We start from the raw sequence: 21,113 nt of genomic DNA, 5'->3' as shown, positions 1-21,113 counted from the left end.
GTTTGTACTACAAGGTCCCTAGTTTGTATGCTGCATAAGACAGATGCAGAGGGGTGTCCTTGTGGAGAGGTGGGGGCACATGGCGAGCTCCAAACCAGTGTAAAAGGTGTATGTCAGGTGGTTATGAGCTTCCTGAAAGGGTCCTCAGATTCACATTTTCAGTTACCTTCTATCATGCTCTTGGATTATATTTTATCGCAGAAAGTTAATTTTTATCCAGATCTTGGGAAGATGACTGTGGAAGGCAAGGCGCTCTAAGATTTCAGTAAGATAACAGAGCATCAGTTCATAGGGCCTTCCTACGGCCTCAGCACAGCTGTTCTGAAGCTATTACTTAGGGACACGGAGAGCCCGATCTGATATTTCCATGAGAACAATGGGTTTAGATTAATCCTTGGTGGCCTCTGAATCCATCTGTTCTCACTATCCCAAGAAGGTGCATTTCTAGTGCAGCTTCCAGACTGGCCTAACAAATTAAATTTCAATACTCAGGCTAGATTTCAATCAGACAACACAGGTGCCGCCAACAGATGTCTGCTGACCAGATTTCTCAAAAAAGGAACAACCTTTGCATAGTGTCATCTCCTTTGTACCTGTCCAGAGTGTTGATTGCATCAAGGAAACTTTTTAAAAAGGCTTTACAAAATGTTTTTTTTTTCACCATGATGGTCAATGTCAGCTAGACACGCCTCAAAGCACAATGCATGTTTTGATTTAGGATATTAACAAAAAAAGAAATTCTCAAGTCCAAGTGAATCGTCCATGTTTGGTAAAGGTGGATTCAGCTGTGGAATCATCTAGAATTTCTGCCAGAAAATCATCTCAGCTGAAATTCCTGAAGGCTCCAAAGTAAAAGGAAAAGGTTGTTTTTTTAATTTTTATTAAATGTTTATTTATTTTTGAGACAGAGAGAGACAGAGCATGAACAAGGGAGGGTCAGAGAGAGGGAGACACAGAATCTGAAGCAGGCTCCAGGCTCCCAGCTGTCAGCAGAGAGCCCGACACGGGGCTTGAACTCACGGACCGTGAGATCACGACCTGAGCCGAAGTCGGACGCTTAACCGACTGAGCCACCCAGGCACCCCAGGAAAAGGTTGTTTTTAAGAGATACCTTAAATGCACTGCAAAGGAGAATTTACCTATTTTGAATCTCTGGAAATAGAGAATTTGAGGATTTCTTTCCGTTTTTTGTCTGTTCCTCATGGAGATTTTAACGAAATCGGAGTTCCATGTGTCTCTTAAGACGGATTTGCTATTTGGAAGTGAGGTAGAAATAGCAGCAAGTGGGGAGTCCACTCTCAAGGGGTCCCGGGTCTCCAAGGGTTAGAGAACCAGGCTCAGAACTCAGAACTTAAGAGAAGTTTGGGGTGTTTAGATCCTAGGACTGTCATTAGTACTATTTTAGGAAAGTTATGGATTATTTTGTGGATGGATCTAGGTTCTCAATACCATTTAAGATGTTTGTTTCCGTGAGAAAATATACTCCAAATTCCAAGACAACTGATGGAATATAATCTGTTAGCAAATAAAGTATACAAAATATATTACTATATGAAAAGTGGTAGGTAGGAACATATGTAATTATATACCTTCATATGTAATTATATGCCATATGCTCACTTCTTTCTCAGTTCTTCATTACAGTTAGCCTTGTTTGTGATATGAAAGGTAGCTACAGCCCCTTTATCATTTGGCATCTCGTCAAATCCATTAACACTTATTCAGAGCCCATGCACTGATGTTAGCATCAGCCTGTGGTATGCACGGTGCTGTGCCAGGTGCCGGCAGCAGTGAACTCAGGAGAGCCCGTCTGCCCTTCTAGCATTCAAATTCTTATAGATGAGAGTTAGAGGCTTAGATGATATCTTGGCCCTCATTTTCTGTGTGACCCTGGTAAGAGTCATTTAGTGTTTCTTGCTCTGTCAAATGGAGAATACTGTTTGTCACTCATTTGATTGAATTGCCCATGTTTATTTCTAAGCAAAAATGTGATTCTAGCAAAGTGGCATATAAATATTTATTTTATGTTTTATTTCAATGACTCTTTCACTAAAGATCTATTACCTGGAAATAAACAATCATTATAATATATGAGTATATGATGTATGCTTTCTGTGATACGGAAAGTGATACACATTATTCAGTGCCTAACTCTGTCATGTTGCCAAAAATGCTTATTAATGGAACTGGTTAATAGATTTTTATTAAATGAACTTTTTTTTGAGAGAGAGAGAGTATGTGCACATGTGAGCATGAGTAGGGAAGGGGCAGAAGGAGAGAAAGAGAATCTTAAGCAGGCTCTACACCCAGCATGGAGCCTATCATGGGGCTCAATCTCATGAACTGTGAGATCATGACCTGAGCTGAAATCAAGAGTCAGATGCTTAACCAACTGAGCCACCTGGGCACCCTAAATGTAATTTTTTAAAGCATGCAATCCCCAAATGATCTAAGTTGTCTTACTATTGATTACAAATTATATATTTAAAAATTTAACTTTTTTCTACTGGAATTATATGAGATGATTGACTTATGACCCAGATTTTATCCCAAATTAGCATACATGCTGTAAGAAATGTAGGAGACCCCTCAGGTGGCCTTGGGGAGGGAGCCCGGATGTTCTCCATGGATCAGAACAGGATTGCCAAGCTCAGATCTCCTGGCACAGGGCCTTGCATCTCAACAACCTCATTTCCTTACAATGGACACAAAAGAGGGTAAAAGGGGAGATGGGGCTTGGCCTTTCCCTGAAGTGGTTAGGTCCCAGCAAGAGTTTCCCTTAGGGAGTTTGGGTCTTTGTTTATTGAACTATTGTCACTGCATCCTCCTCACCTGAACCCTCTGGCCTTCCTGAGCATTTGACTGTCAAGTGCCTGAGTGAGTTGTCCTGCCTGGCCTGTCCCCATGTTTTATGGGGAGAGAGGACATTCACATGAAAATAACAGTCTCTCTGGAAAGAGTCTCAAATGCTTGATGGAAATGTTATCGATGTGGCAGTGATAGTACAGCCACTGAACGCAACCAATGAAAAGAAAGAAATAGAAGATCCAAGAGAGAAGGGGATGGATTCTAGAGATCATGGAAGAGCCTGCGTCAAGTCTATTTAGCAAGTAGGAACTATCTTTAAAGGGAAAGAAAAGTGGATGAAGACAAAGCTTATCTGGTGGAGGGGAGAATGGATGAGCTCAAGCTGGAGGGTCTCTTTTTCAACAAGGAGGAGGTGAGGTTATCTATCGTGATTATCTAATAAATACTCATTTTGTCCTTTCTTACTAACAGAAGCCCAATATTATTTGGGGTAACAATGTGCCCAGCTAAAACACCATGTTCCCAGCCTCTTTTGTAGTTAGGGGTGGTCATGTGACTCAACATTGGCCACGGAGAAATCAGGCTGACATTTCTGGGAAAGCTCTTTGAAGGGAGCTGTCTTAAGTATCATGTATGCATTTGGCTCATCCTTTCTCTTTCTTTCCTTCCTGGAATATGGCTTTGATGGCTGGAGTTGCAGCTATCTTGTAACCATGAAGTGACCCTGAGGATGAAAGCCATTGCTGAGAACGGCAGAACAGAAAGAGAGACAGAAGTCAGGACATTGATGACATTATGGAGCCACTACAAGACCCTGGATTGCCTACTTCTGGGCTTACTTTGCATGACAGAAAAAGACATTTCTTTGTCTAAGCCATTGTCATTTGGGGATCTGTTACCAGTAGCCAAACACAATTCTTATCTGGCAAGCTGGAGGCTGGTGTGTATATGTGTTAGAAGGTGGAACACAGAACAAGTGCATTAGGAGATATGAAGTTCTACATTGCTCTGAAGTCATTTGTGAATTGAAAAAAGTTGAGAATCACAATGTAGATACTAATCTAGACACGTGTGATCAGAAAACCCATTGTTCTCCATATGAGTGCCTACATTGTGCAAACTCACTGAATGCAAATTGATCCGATTCTTCTCTATACCTTGTTGACCTTGACAATATCTGTCTTATAAAGACTGAGGTTTACATTTGATGCCATTAGCAGTTTTTATTGAAGGAGGAAAATACTTTCTTAATTCATTTCAAGAACAATTCTGCAGACATTGATTAAAACATGAAAGGCACTTAAATAAGCATAATTATCTCAGAAAACATGCAATGTTATGTATTATATTGTGTTACCATTGTTCAGATTTAGGGCTTTGGATCCACTAAGAGTTTTAATGTACCTTTTCTTCCCCCATCACACCAAAATGTTTGGCTCTTGTGAAATACCAACACAGAATGCCCTGGGCAAATGGTAAGCAAGGCTTCAATCTTTTTCTTTCTTTCTTTCTTTCTTTCTTTCTTTCTTTCTTTCTTTCTTTCTTTCTTTCTTTCTCTTTCTTTCTTTCTTTCTTTCTTTCTTTCTTTCTTCTTTCTTTCTTTCTCTCTCTCTCTCTCTCTCTCTCTCTCTCTCTCTCTCTCTCTCTCTTTTAAACTACAGGCTAAAACCATCTCCATTCATGTAAAACCCAGAAAACATGTCTCCTTGGAGATGCCATATGGTCTCTTGGTTTAACTATCCATCTCAAAATATCTAGGGCAAATAGAGAGTTGTTCATTCATGTCTTCATCAGCAATACCAAGTATCTTTTAGAAAGTCAACAATCGTTGGAAGAAAAGTCTTCAGATTGCACAAATGCTCATCTGCTTTCCAATCCATTCTGTATGTAATTCCTGGTGTTTGTAAGATTTAAAAAATAATTCCAGTTAAGGCCATTTATCTAGTTTTGTGGCAGCTGCAAATTCAGTTGCTCCAGAAACCATCTAATCTTCAGCCTCCCAATGATTTTCAACGGCTGGATTAATGTGCTAACCACTCATCTGAAAATCCATCTTGGCTGTATTGTCAGGACTGTACAATGGGCAACTAGACAGAAGATTTACTGAGTTACAAAAAACCGTTAGCATCTTTGACATTTATTTGAAAGAAAACGGCGCTTCTGCTTATTTAATATTTCAATGGTAACTTATTCATAGAAGACAGAAAGGAGGCGGACTCATTTCAAGGGAACATCTGAGAGGTGGTTTTTTTCCAGGTAACATGGAAAACAGAATATAATGCCATACACAGATCTCCAGGGCAGGTGGAGGAGACCACGGGAAGAAGAATTAATTTGAAAGGCTCTCTCATTTGGACAAGAATACACTAGATCCCACAGCTCAACAGGTGCTTAATAAAAAATGTAAACATCGATTTCATTGAGGCTCAGCTTCAGAACAGTTTAAGGCATTAATCAGAAAAGCATATTCGACATTTCTTCCCTTTATTCTCTTCTCTTACACGATCAAGAACCAAATGGGCCAAATAGTATTCACGTGCATGAATGAAAGGACAACCAACCTTGGAAACTTTCCTTAAACAATGAAAGCAAACTCCTGATACCTTCTAGCTAGATCAAAACCACAAGCCAAGGTGGAAAAGCACTGGGTTTCTGGTGAAGAGGATGATTTGTGGGCTGAGTTCAGGAAGGGGCATCCAAGTTATGGCTCTCCTCCTTGGGAAGCACGGAGGCTCTGAGACCTGCAGAGGAGCCCAATAGGCTGTGCCCTCCAGAAGCCTCTGCACCTTCTGATGGTGGTCCCTGAATGGCTCAAGTTCCAGAAGTTCCCTGCAGATGCCTTTGCAAGCTCCAGTGCCAGGGATGCTTACTGCCAATTTTGGCAAATTCATTTTTCTTGCTGCTGAATCGGATGAGAAGGCCCAGGCCCAGGGCATAACAAGCTTAGGGGGCTTTCAAAAACCCATTCAGGTCCAGTAGGAACCTGGCTCACAAAACAGGGTTTGCTTCTTGTTTTGAACCCCAGTCAGTAATCCTAGACACAACAGGGGAGGACCACAGTACACCGGTGGGGGGAGGGGGTGCTGAGCTCTGAAAGACTCTTTCTCTGTGCTACCCTGGACCAGAAAAGGTATCTGGCATTTTGCTGGCACAGGGTGGGGTTATGGCATTCTTCTCACAGGCTCAAATAATTACAGATGAAAGCTGGAAGTAGCACGAGGGCCTGGCCGATTCTCCCCGGGCACAGACTGACATGTCACACTGCCCTTCCAGATACAGGCTATCGGCTCCATCCAACATCCTTCCTGAGGACCAGGACATTCAGGCTAAATTCAGCCTCCGAGTGCCTGGGAAGCCAGCAGGCCCCGGAGCACTCCCAGGAGAATGAGAGCAGATGAATTTTTAAACAACAAAAGGAGTGTGTACGTGTGTGTCTGTTTGATAATGGTCCAAGCTTTAATAGCACGGTAAAATATTTATCTTATTTTTATAGCCAGCATGCAATCAACCCATAACACACTGACAGAATTTAGAAAGATCAAAGTCTACACAGCCACAGCTAGATGGAACCACTCCACATTTGAATATATATACATATACATATATATATAAAACATATATATATTTATATATATATGTATATGTATATATAAATAACATATATATATATATATATATACATACACCTATACATATATATATATATATGGGGTTCTTGTACATATATATATATGTATACGTATATATATATACATGCATACACTCCAGGAGAAGAAGGGGACTCCTGGGAATGCATTCATTCCACACACTCTCCATTCTTTTCTAAGCCACAGAGGGAAGGGTTGTGAGTAACTCTCTGGTTTGGGGTTTTATTTAAGAAGTTAATTGTCTTAGCAAATTGTCCCATTCAAGTTAATCTCCCTCTTGGACCCTGCATAGCCTTGAATAGCCTTGATTTGTTTCACCGAAATTCCCAGTCCTCTTTTTGATTAAGTGATGTCCCTGGGACAGGGCTGAGGGTGGAGTGGAGAACTGGTAATAAATATTATGTAAATATTATTAAAGACAAAAGATCCTTACTTTTTGGATTTTTATATAAGGAGGTGGAAAGAAGGAGTGGTCATGGGAAATCAGCACTTACTGAATTAGACGATATTAGAAATGGAAAGAACACATGGATGATGGGTATTAAGGAGGACACATATTGTTATGAGCACTGGGTGTTGTATGTAAGTGATGAGCCACTGAATTTTCCTGAAACCAATATTGCACTGTATGTCAACGAACTAGAATTTAAATAAAATGTGAAGAAAAAAAAGTCAATGTGAATTATGCATAAACATTAAAATGACACAAAGTTAAAAAGGAATGGAAAGACTCAAAAGTCCATTGTCTTCATCCTTCAGATGAAGAAACTGGGAATGGGCTGAGCCATACAGATACAGGAGTGAGAACTGACCCATCCTTGTCTTTCACCAGGGCCAACGCTCTCCCAGGGTCTCCGGGCAGCAGATGGAAGGAGGCAAAAAGCAGAGGGTTTGGGACGTTACAGAAGGCACATTGTTGGGCTGTTGCTTTTTGTTCACAGGCAGCACGTGTGCAAGGAGAATTCCTGTGTGTTGATGACCATGAGAGAGTGTGTGTGTGTGTGTGTGTGTGTGTGTGTGTGTGTGTGTGTGTGGCTGTGTAAGGAAGAGCTCTGTCCCCCTTATTGTAAGTTCTGAGTACAAGTAGTTAGGAGGTCCAGAAGATTAACAAAGGCTACACACAATTTACCTTCTTGTTCTCTATTCGTATATACAGTACGAAAAACAAAGATGGTTCAGAGATAACACCATGAGAGAATTCTGTGGTTATTTTCAGCACAAATTATTTTTCCACCGACAAAGAATTGGCTTTATTCCAAATAAGACTTTAAGTTGTGCTTTTCTTTTTCTTTTCTCCTTTCCTTTTCTTTTCTATAAAATGGCAACTGTTTCTCAGGAGAAACAGCCTTTTTCCATAAATGTAAATTGTTGGGGCATCTTATACCACTGATCAACGCATCTTGTGTTTCTTTATGGTTGTGAGGGGCAACAGCATGATTCTGAACTTGAGCAGATTGGGCTGTTGAATTTATCGTCTGGAGAGAAGCAAGGACAGAGCCTGCTGAGTCCCTGCAGCTGCCTCCAAAGTGACTTACTCCCCAGATGCTAAGCCAGTTCCCTTCTGGCTGATAAAAGAAGTGAACGAAGGGGTAATTTTGCTAATTCCATACTGATTAGTGTCTGGCTAAGAATGATGGTCTGCATGATCTGGGCCCAAACTTTAAGCTGGTTTCTCCTCCTCAATTTTTGATATCTTCGTAGGACCTCAGGTGGCCCTTTCTGAACCCTGGGGATACGTGAACACAATGCAGAAGATGGCCCCACCGCGGTCCTCATCCCTGCACACCCTCTCCCCTCTACCTGCCGTAGATCAACCACTGTGTGGCAATCTGCGAATGTGGGGCAAATTCTGTAGGAAAGCTACCCTCTTACCTGATAAATCATCCCGTAAAATAAAACCCCAATCCAAATATTTTACTTTTGGCTGTTTTGAGACCATTCCTTGCTAGGGAATACTTTAGTAAAGCCAAACTCTCCACAGGCCATCCAGACGGCTGTGTTGTCACGGAAGCTATTAAGGATAAGAGTACGCGGATCCAAAAGAACAGAGGACGTCATTTTATTGGCTGTCCACAGGAAGTTTGGTCACACAAGGAGGTGGAGGCTGTGGCAGGTGTGGTACAACACAATACCTCATCTCACTACTAAACAGAAGGTTAGCTGATACTGGATAGGATAAAACCCCAGCGACCCTCTGCAGCCCGGGGCTCCGCCGACCCCTGCATAATGGAGCTGAAGAAGCCGGTGAGTGATGGCGTCGTCCCACGAGTCTCCGCGTGTCGCACTGTCTTCCCGTAAGACAGCACTTGAAGATTCACCAAATTAGAAGAAAGAAAGCGAGCAAGCAGCACTTCCGTTTGAATACCAACACCACTGTGAGCAGACGTAGTGTGGCATGCAAATCCAGATCCGGTCATTTTTTTCCCTTTTAGGTTTTTTGTTTTTTTAAATTAACAAATGGAATGGCATGTCTATTTCAGATATTAGTAGCATAACACTCAGGTGCAATTTCAGTCTGGCCACAAGGGTCCTCGACTTTCCGTGCGACCGTCACAAGAGCAGCAAGCAGGCAGCAGAACACTGTCCTTTCCTCCCGGACTCTGCAGCCCGGAGTCTCCTCTCTCCCAGGCCCACCCCCCTCAGACTCCAAATGCTGGCAAACAGCTACTTCTCTTATTTTCATTGTTATCAAGGCAGTCAGGCTGGGGAAGAAAATTCAACTAAACCAAGCCGTGGGCATTTGGGCCCTGCCCTCGTCTGCCACGGAGGGGGCATCCATTCACTCCCCCGGCAGTCTCTGTGCCCCAGGACTGGAGTTGTCCTCACCACCACGGAGTTGGGTCATGGGAAAGCTCCTACTGTCTGCAGCCCCCGGGGCTGTGGTCACACGGAGCTGAGCTTCACCAGGCCGCGCACGGAGTCCTCATGCAGAGAGTCCTGGCTGGCCAGACCGAGGACGTGCATGGTGCGGCTGTGGGCCAGGGGGCTGCCCGCCAGCATCCTGGGCGGCGAGGGCGCTTCCTCTGGAGTCAGAAACTGGTGGCCCACGTGCTCCTCTTTCAGGGGCAGTATGTCCGTCAGCGCGGCCTCCGCGGTGAGGTTGGGCATGGAGGAGGGCGGCGTGGGCTGCCCCAGCGTCAGGCTGGCACAGGGAGTGCCCAGGCCCGGCTTCCCGGGCAGGTGCAGCTCGTCGCTGGTGAGGCTAGGCTCGCTCTGCAGCAGGGGCGTGGCCGCGGCCTGCAAAACGAATTTGGTGCTCTGAATGCACTGGTCTTGGTCACACTGGAGAGCAGGAGGCAGCCAGCAAAGAGAAAGGCGGAAATGAGATGGGCACAGGGTGGGGAGGAAAGGGGGCACGGTGGGGGGGGGGGCAGGGAAGGACAGGATGCGAGAGAGAGAGACAGAGAGAGAGAATGAGAGACAGAGAGAGAGAATGAGAGACAGAGAGAGAGAATGAGAGACAGACAGAGGAGAGAGGGAGGGAGAGAGAGAGAGAGAGAGAGAGAGAGAGAGAGAGAGAGAGAGAGAGAGAGAGAGAGAGAGAGAGAGAGAGAGAGAGAGAGAGAGAGAGAGAGAAACCCGTTAGTGACACCTCAGGGCAGAGAGCCTGCACAGCAGCCTGGTTTCATCTGGAGGCGCCCAGCACATACACGGTAAGTGCAAAGACCCAGCATCTAAATAAGCCGCTGAAAGTACTGATCACCCACAGCTGCCCAGGGAGGCATCATGCTCCTGGTCCCCCTTTACAGACTCAACCTAGTTAAAAAACAATTCCGCGGATGAAGTCACAAGGTTTACCACCTTAGCAATCTCAGGTGCCTGTTTTTCGTGTGCTGAAAACCGCTTTTACTCTATTGTTTTAAAAACACAGGGACTGTACACCTAGTTCATAGCAGCGTGATTCACAATAGCCAAAGCCCAAAGGGAGAAGCCGGGGTCCATCGGCAGATGAGTGGATGAACAAAATGTGGTACGTACAGACGATGGACCACTACTGAGACATAACAAGGAAGGAAATCCTAACACACGCTCCAACATGGATGAACCCTGGGGATATCACGCCAAGTGAAGCCAGCCAGTCACAAATGGGCAAATATTGTATGTTTCTGCTTATAGTAGTATCTACAGTAGTTACCTCTGTAAAGACAGAAAGTAGAGAGAAGGGTGGTTGCCGGGAGTCAGGGAGGGGGAAGGGAGCTCGTGTTCACAGGGACAGAGTCTCAGTTTTGAGAGATGAGGGATCCTGTAGATGGACGGTAGTGACCTTTGCACAACAATGTGAGTGTATTTATTGCCACTGAAGTGCACACTTGAAAGGGTTAAAATGATACATTGTAGGTCATGTACATTTTACTACAAAAAGTCTGAGCAGACTGTTCACAAAGCCCTACAATTCCCCACTGCTAAATTTTCATCAGCTTCAAGGACCATTAATTGAGCTTCCGTGGTTTTTTTAATCTGTGAAAGAAAATGCCAACATTTTACAAGATATTTCCTTTTCTTCTAAGCATTCTTAAATCGCATTACACCCTATGTCCTTTGCCTCTCCTCACTCACTGGGCGAAGGAAATGGTGTAAACACACTTTTAGCCGATCGAATGTGGATCTCTGATCCTCCGTAAACCCTCTCTTGAGCCATGGGGGCAGGTTTCAGATCAGCCAGAAGACTTCGACAGCACACAGAGATCTTGAACTCAAACGTGGGCAGTGACCCCTTAAGAGATTTTCAGGAACTGCTCTTCCAGGGGAAGGAGAAGAGTCGGTGTGAGCTAATCTGTCCCAAGTTTGGGTTCAAGCAGTGAGCCAGGCAGGCTACTGCTTTGCTTCAGAAGTTCCCCTCTTCACAAATGAAGATCCTGAGGCTTAAATGAACGAGTGGCTTGCTCAAGACCTTACAGATAAAAGTAAGGCATGGACCCAGGACCTGGGGCTGAGTTTGCCTGGCTGCAAACCTCTTTCTACTATTGCATGTGCCACATAGTAGGTGCTTAATAAACGTTCCTTGTCTGATTATCTATCCCCTCCTCTCTTTTTCGGAACTCCGGAGTTGCTGTCGAATCTGTGCTAATGGGTTTGCAAAGGAGGTGCCTCACCCTGTTCCTGCCAAGGGGATACCCAGGACTACCATCACTCAACCACCTCTGTGCAGGGAAGAGCCCAAACCATGCACCATGTGGCCTTCAGGGAGGAGAGGGAGTTCACTGGAAGTTCTGACTCCTAAGGCTTTTCTTTATTTGCTCCAGTGTGTGTGTGTGTGTGTGTGTGTGTGTGTGTGTGTGTGTGTCCTTTTGGCCAAAGGGGTTTCTTTCTACAATCACAAGTGGTACCCCTCCTCCCCCCCGCCAGAGGAGGAGAAGGAAGAGTTGCAGTCTCTCATGAATTCACAGGCTTTAGAGGGCAAAAGACCTCGATTCCGGGCAAGAGTAGAGCTCTTTAAGGAAGGAAAGCCAGTTCCGTGGGAGACCCTCACTTTTTTTCCTTCTAAATATAATTTACTATCAAGTTAGCTAACGTACAGCATATACAGTGTGCTCTTGGTTTCAGGAGTCAATTCCCGTGATTCATCGCTTCCATACAACCCCCAGTCCTCATCCCAACAGGTGCCCTCCTCAATGCCCATCACCCATTTCCCCCTCCCCCCGCCCCCATCAACCCTCAGTTTGTTCTTTGTATTTAAGAGTCTCTTAGGGTTTGCCTCCCTTTCTGTTTATACCTATTTTTTCCCCTTCCCTCCCCCTTGGTCTTTGGTTAAGTTTCTCAAATTCCACATATGAGTGGAAACATATGATACCTTTCTCTGACTTATTTCACTTAGCATAATACTCTCCAGTTCCATCCACATTGTTGCAAATGGTAGGCTTTCATTCTTTCTCATTGCCAAGTAGTATTCCATCGCAAGGAGACCCTCACTTTTCTTTCAGCCTTCATCTCAGTCCAGGGAGCTCAGAAACACCCAGAGCCTGGAGCATGGGCTGGAAGGCTGGTCACAGTCACCTCCTGTACTCATCTTCCCAAGCACCACCACGCACTTTTTGCCATAGCGGTGTTTTCCCACGGGGCCGCTCCTGCAGGGGGTTTCAGCTCAGTGTGGAGGGGCTTTCTGGTGGGAGGTGCTGAGGAGCATGCGGGGCAGGGGGCGGGGGGTGGGGGGCGGGGCGGCGGGCAGGCTGGTCCACACAGGTCTGCTCAAGCTCTCCAGTTCCGTCCTTTTGGTCCAGCACACCGGCTCCGTCTTGACAGGGCAGAGGTGGGGAGGAGCAACTTCCTGACTAATCACATTCATCTTCTGGAAACTGACCTAGGGCTTTGGATATATAGTGCTTTGCAAAGAACGTTTTGTGTTTTGTGACGCGTTCCATTTGGTATTCTTACAGCCAGCTGAGCTCCGCACTGCCTCCATTTCCCGGGGCTCAGTGCAGCCTGTGAGCAGGCCCGCTAGCGACCCCAGAGCTGAGCCCAGAGCTGCAGAGAACAGGTGCTTTTCTGGGTACTGGAATCTTGTTCTCAATCTTCCCTCCTGGAGCCCTCACTATTCCTCCTACCTTCTGTCTACACAATGCCCTCAGCTCTAAGGAAAGATAAAATTGCAAATCAGATTTGCTTGTCTCTGTTGACCTGCAGGAAGCCTTTTTTATTGAAAACTAATTGGCAAATTCTATTTTAGGGATCAGCGCAAGACAACTCTTACAGGCTCACAGAGAATTCTGTTTGAGGGCAGAGCTGGAGATTTTCAAGGTCAGGGGCGCAAGCATGAGGGGAGAGGTGCCCCCCTCCTTCTCCCTCCTCTCTCCAGGTCACTGTTCATTTCTTCCTCCTTGATCACAACCCTCCAGCCACGCTCACGGCAGGGCCCACAGGGGGCACTAGAACCTCTGGGGATAACGTGGTCTGTCCCTCCTTAGAGCTTGTGTTCACCCGGAGGGCTAGGTGGGGCTGGATGTGGCTTCCAAGGCTTTACACTATCATCATTGCTGGCTCCCAACAAGACCGCAGGTACCAGGGGTGGGTTTACTCTGAAACCATGAGGCTCAGGATCAGGGCCCCTGCCCTCCTGGTTCCTGGCATATTGGTTTTTCTCTCTTAAAGAGAAAGCGCCCTCCAAACCTGGGTTCACTCCTGTATACACCTATTGGCATTTTCCTGTGGCCCGACCGACAACTTGTTAAAACAGTAACAAATCTGTCTGTGCTCAGCCTCCCAGCCGGGCTGTTGAAAATGCTGTCGTTTACCAGGGGTGAAGCCTAAGGACTTAAATACATGGAAATAAATTTAGCCTAAACCATTTAATTAAAAGAAATCTAAATATAAGTCATTCAGGGGCGCCTGGGTGGCTCAGTAGGTTAAGCGGCCAACTTCGGCTCAGGTCATGATCTCGCGGTCTGTGAGTTCGAGCCCCGCGTCGGGCTCTGTGCTGACAGCCTGGAGCCTGTTTCAGATTCTGTGTCTCCCTCTCTCTGACCCTCCCCCGTTCATGCTCTGTCTCTCTCTGTCTCAAAAATAAATAAACGTTAAAAAAATTTTTTTTTAATAAAAAAAATAAATATAAGTCATTCAGAAATGTTTTCAAAATGACTACTTTGAACTCTGATTTGTGTTATCAGACTTCAAGCACCTCTTGTATAGACTTCTTTAAATATTTTAAAAGAGGACTGTCTTTCTGAGTATAGTTATGGAGTTTCCTTTGTCATAGGAAAACACAGTTACATATTAACAATTAACCTACTATTTGCTCCCCCCCATCCCCCCCCCCCCCCCCCCCCCCCCCCCCGCATGGCTCCCCACCAGTTTAACCTATGGCGGTGATATCAGTAATCAGTTACTGGGACCATGAAACTAAGTGTCTAAATCCTGCCGCACCCAGAACTTTCAAGATAATTTGCCACATTCAGAATAACCGATTTTCCTTTGGACAACCAATCCCATTTGGGGGTACACAGGGACCAGACTTTGCTCTACCGGATTCTGCCCAGATAAAGTTTCCTATTGGCTCTGCAGGACTATGGATTTTATCAGATTCCAACCAGGGACAGTGCAATGACTATAATTCTTATACCATTAACGTGGCATGTTTGGAATGTCTCCTTCTTAGAAAAGACTCAACGATTAGGAGACATCCAATTTTTTCTTCTTTAAAGCTCGGCCCCAGGAGGATGGGTTGATAAACCTTCATGGTTGCAGTCCCATTTGAGAACTTGGCCAGTATTTTCAGGGTTACTACGGAGATGATCCATGAAAATGTTCTTACACCTCCTCCTTTTTACCTTTGCTTCTGATTCTTATTTGCCCACTTCTTGTTGATTTTTCCACTTAGTTTTCTTTCTCTCTGGCCTTCCCAATGCTCTTCTCTGCTTTCCCCTCCATCTCTTCCTTTCATGGGTTTCCCTCCCACTTCTTTTTTTCTCCTCCCTTCACCTTGACTTCTCCCTCTTCTCCCTTTCTTCTTCCCCCCCCCCCCACCTCTATTTTCTCTTCGCTTTATTCATGCTTTCACTACCCACCACCTCCTTGGCTTTTCATTTGCCGACTCCTCTCTTCCACCAGTAGGGGGAGACGTCACCGCCTGCTTTTTCCTCTGACAACTTGGTAGCAGGGCTTACACTCCAGTGCGAACACCAAGACGCCCTTCAGTGTATCATTTTCTCTAACCAGTTATATAATCTTAAGAAAAACCAATAAACACCTGGATATTGGGCAGTGACAACCCATCTACTACAAACCGAAAATTGAGAAACTCACACGATCATTCCAAAACAACCCTATAAAGGTTCCTATTTATCAAATATCAGGTTGAATCATATGAAATTGCCATTTAAAAGTCAAAAATCATCCAAATGCTGAATTCCAATGGAATAGAAGCCTGATCGCTTGTAAGAGGGTCTATGCGAAGACCCTTCTGCTGGCAGCATAAAACGACTCCTGGCAGGAATGCGAGAGCGTGTGCTGTGGTTGCAGTAAGTCACTTGACGGCTGGCTGATTTACTGCCCACATGAAGCTCTGCCATTTAACTTACAAAGAAGTTTATGGTTTCAGATGTTCAGATGTTGCACATTTTATCACTTAATGTTACAATCTGAAAACACCATAGAGATCATTTACTTTCTGTTTTTGCAGATTTTCAAGTAAAATTGCTCATGTTGGAATACCTTTTATTTCACTCTATCTGGCTCCTTGTTTGAAATATACCTAGCACACAGATTAAATGCTGTTAAAAGCAAATCTGGGAGTTTTCGAGATGGTCTTGTATACAAATCAAGAGCGAATGAAATTATTTATTTCTTCTGCTCCAATTCTGTCAAAAGTATTAGCACTGGGCATCATTTATTTCTGTTTGGCTGTGAAGGCGTGTTCTCGGGTCTTATGAGTGCTCGTTTACAGTTATAGAATCACTATAAACTTCTAAAATCTACCTAAAATGTAGGTTAGGAGGAGAGCTTTCTTTTTATTGTCATTTAACATTACTATTTAAGTGTGTGTAAGTTATTTTTCCTACTATATTAGATTTTTCAGATGATGCATGGAGAGTTCTGCAATATTTATTCACAAACTTATTTTCATAAATCAGGTAACTGCTAGAGTCAGCCTTTTTTGATACTGGATTAAAGTGCATTCAAAAATTAGGTTAAGTAAATATAACAAATGATTTTCTAACAAACAAAATTTCTAACAACCATGAACTATGTTCTTAGCTTTGTGGGTAGCATGTACTGCAAAGGATCTTTTAGTTACAAGTGCCAGATATGAGCATAAACTCTGACCCCAATGCTATACAGAACTTCAGTCATTTGACAATCAATTGAAATGTACGTACTAAAAACTGACCATAACTGGATGTCCTATGTATACATGGAAAGAACTTCAATATTAGGTATTAATAAAAGCCAATGATGAGGAAAACAGGAACAATGAAAATGTGATCTTCGGCTGGCATTGGGGTTATCTGCAAGTAATTCCAGTATGGCTCCTCAGAACGTCACCAGCACTCAGACAACAGAGGCTATACTGAGGTTACACACACCCTTTTAATGCTTTAGATGGCCCTTTGTTACTTTTCTAACATTTCCTTCCTCAGGAATTTGTAGTAGAGGGATCACTTAGGCACTAAACAACCATCCCCATCCCCAAATGGCGGGGGGGTGCTAACTCCCCCATCCTAAGTATCTTTGGGATGGGGGCCTCTGAGTGTTGGACATTTCCCTCTTGGACTGGGCAGGATTTGCATCTGGCCCTGGTTCTGACCTGTGGGGCCATGTAGAACACATCTCATCTTCCCCTCATTGGAGTGTTCACATCCAGCCTCTCCTGGAGATGTTCTGATACATTTGGAGACACTGTCAGTAGTGGGTAGGAGCCTTGAGACCAGAAAGAGTTCTCTCAGCTGTACGCCAAGCGGGTGTCTCATAACAGAGGCAGCATGGAGACGTAGAGAGTGCGTGGGGCTTGAAGTCAGTTCACTTTTAGATTCATTTATGGGCAACTCACATGTGTACTTGGGAATTATTATAAAGTGACAGAAACCCAACCTACAATCACTTCTAACGTGGTAAAATTTGCATGAAAGCTAAATTTAATTAACAATTAATGAAGGTGACACAGTCACGGGTCTTGTAGACATTAATTTATTAATTCTGATTTTGTAGTTTTCATGTTTTGGAGATTGTCGTTTTTTTCAGGCCTTAAAACTTTTCACAGTCCCTGGAAAAAGCACACAGGCACTTTGCTGACAGAGTCCAATAGGCAGAATAGCCATGACTTCTGGTCTCCTGGCCCATGGATTAATTTGATCCTATCAAGGCTATCACTGCACCAAAGAGAACTGTCTCTCTAGTCCCTAGTTCCATATTCACGAAGGAGATGTGACAAAACCAGAGTGAGGAAAGAATGAGGTGTGGGAATGAAGACAGGAACAAAGTAGTATTTGTGCAGAAATTCCCCTGAGAAGGCCCTTTGAGGGGAACTTTCACACACACTCAACATTTAATGAGCACCTCCTGTGTGCCAGGCTGTGTCATCCCCTGGGGCTGGGAGGGTGGGACAGAAAGGGGTCTCAGTTCCAATCACCATCCAGGAAGGCGGTCACCACTCACCCCTTCTTACTTCATGGTTTAGGAACTGGAGACTTTTGGGATTAAGGGACTTGCCCATGATGCTGCAGCCCTCAGTGTCAGGACCGGCAAACGCAAGCCCAGGGGCCGTGATGCCAACTGAGCTCTCTCCTTACCTTTCCCCTCTGCGTTGAGTACTTAAATCGGTCCATTTGCAAAGCTTTCTCTTTGACTGTTTTACAGCTTTATTCTATCATCCTCACTAGTATCCAACTAGACCAAGAGACTTGATTTGACTTGGTGAGGGCAGAGCTCACAGGGGTCAGGGGAGAGAAATTTAGGAAAAGATAATAAATGTTGATTTTCACTTGATCTTAGCCAAAAGACTGAGAAGCGATAAATGTTGATTTAAAATAATAATCTTCCAGCATGAGAGATGAAATTGGGTTAATATCTCAGATGACAAACATGAACAACTCACAGTTTTTTAAAAAATGCCAGATCGACTGATACTTCTAGGATAACTAACAAAACTGACTCACATCTCTACTATTTCAAAGTGAATCTCTACAAACCATGTCATTCTTTCCTAAGTACAGGGAAGCAAACCTTCTTTAGGCTTTCCCAGCTACCTGCAGGGCACCACCCCACCACCCCCAGCTATCTATGGGCACACACATGCCACAATCAGCTTCCCCCTGACCTGCCCCTCTTCCTGTGTTTCCTTTTGGCGACTTACATGATCACCTTATCACTAAGCTGAAAGGCGGGGACCATCCCTGGCTTCTTGACTCCAGACCTCCAATGTGACCATCTCCAAATCCCAGACTTGCTGCCTCTTTTCCGAACCACTTCTGCTATCCTGCTATCCGCTAGGCTTTCTGTGAGGGTCTCCTTCTGTTTTCCCTGTCTCCATACTAACACGCCTCCCTCTGTGCCCCAAAGAGCTTCCCGGGCTCCATTAACCCCACGTGAAAATCTAATGGTATTGCTCACTGAACTGAGTCTCTGCAGTGGCTCCCTGCCCCGTTATAGAACAAAATCCATGCTGGTTTTAAGGCACCCAAGGCTCTTCACACGCTTCCCCTCCTGCCTGCTTTGCAACCCACACCCTGTAACTCAGGCCTCTTGCTCCCGCAAAAGCACACGAGTCCACCCCATGTATGCCTGGGCCTCTGTGCTCTGCATGGAGCATCTCTCCCACCTCTGGGTGGCTATTCGTTGTAATCAATATTTTAATATTTGGCTCAGACGTCATCTCCTCCAGGAAGCTTTGCCTGAAACCCGAGCACTTGTTTTTGGAGCTCTATGACTCCCCAATCTCTCGTTTGCTGGCACATTGTTGAAATCCTCCATGCACCTGAATATGAATATTTTCTGAACAGATCATGTCTTAGTTGAGTCAAATTGACGTGAGGTTTTTCAAGAAAAAATTTTCTTGGTGTTAAAGCAAAATATGGCTCAAAAATCATTCCTTTTAACCCAAGCTTGTAGAGAGTTCAGGAGAATCTGAAGACTATGGGGATGTTTTTCAATGCTAGCTTATGATTAAATCACCTCCAGGGGATTCTGACCTCATTGGGCTCAAGATATCAGCATTGTGATTCTAAAGTGCATCCACGGCTGAGGCCCACTGGATTGTGGTAAACTCAGCTGCCAGACGTAAGGGCCAGATCTGAAGACATTCAGCTGACACCAATTTGAGGGCTTTTGAAGTTGAATGAGTGGAAAGCAGCCAGGTCTTGAACCATTGGCTGTGTGACTTTGAGCAAGCCAGTCATTATTCTAAAGCCTCCATTTCATGCTTTGTAAAACGGGAGTATTTTGCAGGTTGTTGTTGGCATTAAATGAGATGATCCTTGCAATAACAGTTTCAATATTGTCCACACTCTGCCAATTGCAAAAAGTGATAAACACAGTATAATTCTCTACCAAATAAATTTGGTTCCATTTTTAGAACTGCCTGAAATTTACCTTGTGATTCTGACGAATTCAACTTTAAGGGATTTAAAGCCAGTTTTCACATTTGTCTGATTGATTGGGGACTGGAACACCAGAACTTTTTTTTTTTTTTAATTGATCGTGAGCTCTAATTACATCCAATAAATGAAATAGATAAAAAGGAAGACGATGGATTGCTTGTGGACAAATTGCTCTTAGTGATTATGCGTTTCCAAAAGAGCAAAAGGTGAGTTCCTGGGTGTCCACTGCTGTATCAGACACTAGAAAACCTGAAGGGTTTCAGGTTCCTTCTTGGCAGGCACTGCTGGTTCTGATGTGTCAGCTCAGTGTGCAGTGAGGGTTGGGGTGTCTGTTACAGGCAGACTAAGCAAGTCAAAGGAAAGGAAGAAATGTTACTGTTTGCCTCAGAGAATTAGCTTATTGTCAATCTTGAAATATTTTAGCTCCAGATTTTGACAATTCTTGGAAACTGCTTGATACGTATATTTCTCTTGGTCCTGGCGTTACTCAAAGTAGGAGAAAGCAAAGCAAACGGCATGGGGCCTGCAGCCCCCGCTGAAGTCACTTTGCTAGAGTCTCCCAGCTCTCTCCTCTGGGGGAATAACGTGCATTTCACAGCGCTTGAGAAACACAAAACACCCATTTCCCCCTTCAGGGCTCACCCCACATGTTCCTTCACTCTCACCATGGTCCTGGGCTACTTCTTCCTTCTCCCTTCACTTCTGCAAATTACTCTCATTTTCTATCTGCTTTTACTTTTTCAGGCTTAATTTTTCCTCCTTTCACCTATTTCCATAATAAAACAATAATGATGTATGACCAAAGAGACAATGGCAACAAATTAGGCAACCTCATGAAATAAACTCCTAGAAAGACACATACTATTGAAACTGACTCAAGAATAGAAAATCTGAATGGACCTGTAATAGGTAGTGAGTGAATTAGTAATCAAAAAACTAGCCACAAAGAAAAGCTTGGGACCACATGGCTTTACCAGTGAGTTCTACCAGATCTTTTAAAAAGAATCCCAGTTCTTCAGCAACTCTTCCAAAAAGAAGAAGAAATACTTTTCAACTCAGTCTACGAAGCTATTATTAACCCTGACACGAACAACAAACAAAAATATCGAAAGAAAAGGAAACTGCAGACCAAAATCTTTTATGAACATAGATGTAAACATCCTCAACAAAACACTAGCAAACCAAATCCAGAAACATATAGAAGAGATTATACACCAAGGCTCAGTGGGGTTTATCCTAGAAATTTGAGAAACAGGAGACAAATGAGAAGGGGAGGTTTGGTATGAAGTCCAGACTGCAGCACATCCCCCATTCCCGTGCCAAGTGCGGGGTCTCCAGTCTGCATCAGGGTGGGTGGGAGGTGTAGGAGGAACCAAGGGTCACAGCATTTACCCTCTTCCAGGGGGAGCTGGCTCCCTCTCCTGTGTATGGGGACTGAGAAGTTGTTCTCTGCTCTTCTGACCTATCTGTCAAGCTGCAAAAATCAGAGACTCACAGAGAGCTTTGAGCTGGTTGGGGCTTCAGGGACAAATTAGTCCCAGCTCCCATTTTGCAGCTGGGGAAAACTGAGGGCCACAGAGGCAGGGGAACTTGCCAGTAGTCAGGGAGATAACTGGTGGGAGCCAGGACTGAA

At 44.4% G+C, this 21,113-nt stretch overlaps 1 protein-coding gene across 7 annotated transcripts in view; it reads right to left on the bottom strand.

Moving 5' to 3' along the window:
- Positions 1–21,113, bottom strand: part of LOC102972920 (palmitoyltransferase ZDHHC14) — a 532,612-nt gene that overhangs the window by 235,174 nt on the left and 276,325 nt on the right. Inside the window, exon 9 of one of the 7 annotated variants that reach the window (XM_042987404.1) lies at positions 8,240–9,737. The exons of 5 other annotated variants lie outside the window; for them this stretch is intronic. In XM_042987404.1, coding sequence (XP_042843338.1) covers positions 9,339–9,737 — 399 coding nt within the window. In that variant the 3' untranslated portion in view covers positions 8,240–9,338. Of the gene's footprint in view, positions 1–8,239; positions 9,738–21,113 lie in introns of those variants that run through there. One more of the 7 variants, XM_042987405.1, reaches the window with a different exon arrangement.

This window comes from Panthera tigris, chromosome B2 (assembly GCF_018350195.1).
Source record: "Panthera tigris isolate Pti1 chromosome B2, P.tigris_Pti1_mat1.1, whole genome shotgun sequence".
NCBI lineage: Eukaryota > Metazoa > Chordata > Mammalia > Carnivora > Felidae > Panthera > Panthera tigris.
The sequence above is the reverse complement of the archived record's forward strand: the minus strand, read 5'-3'. Positions and strand labels throughout refer to the sequence as shown.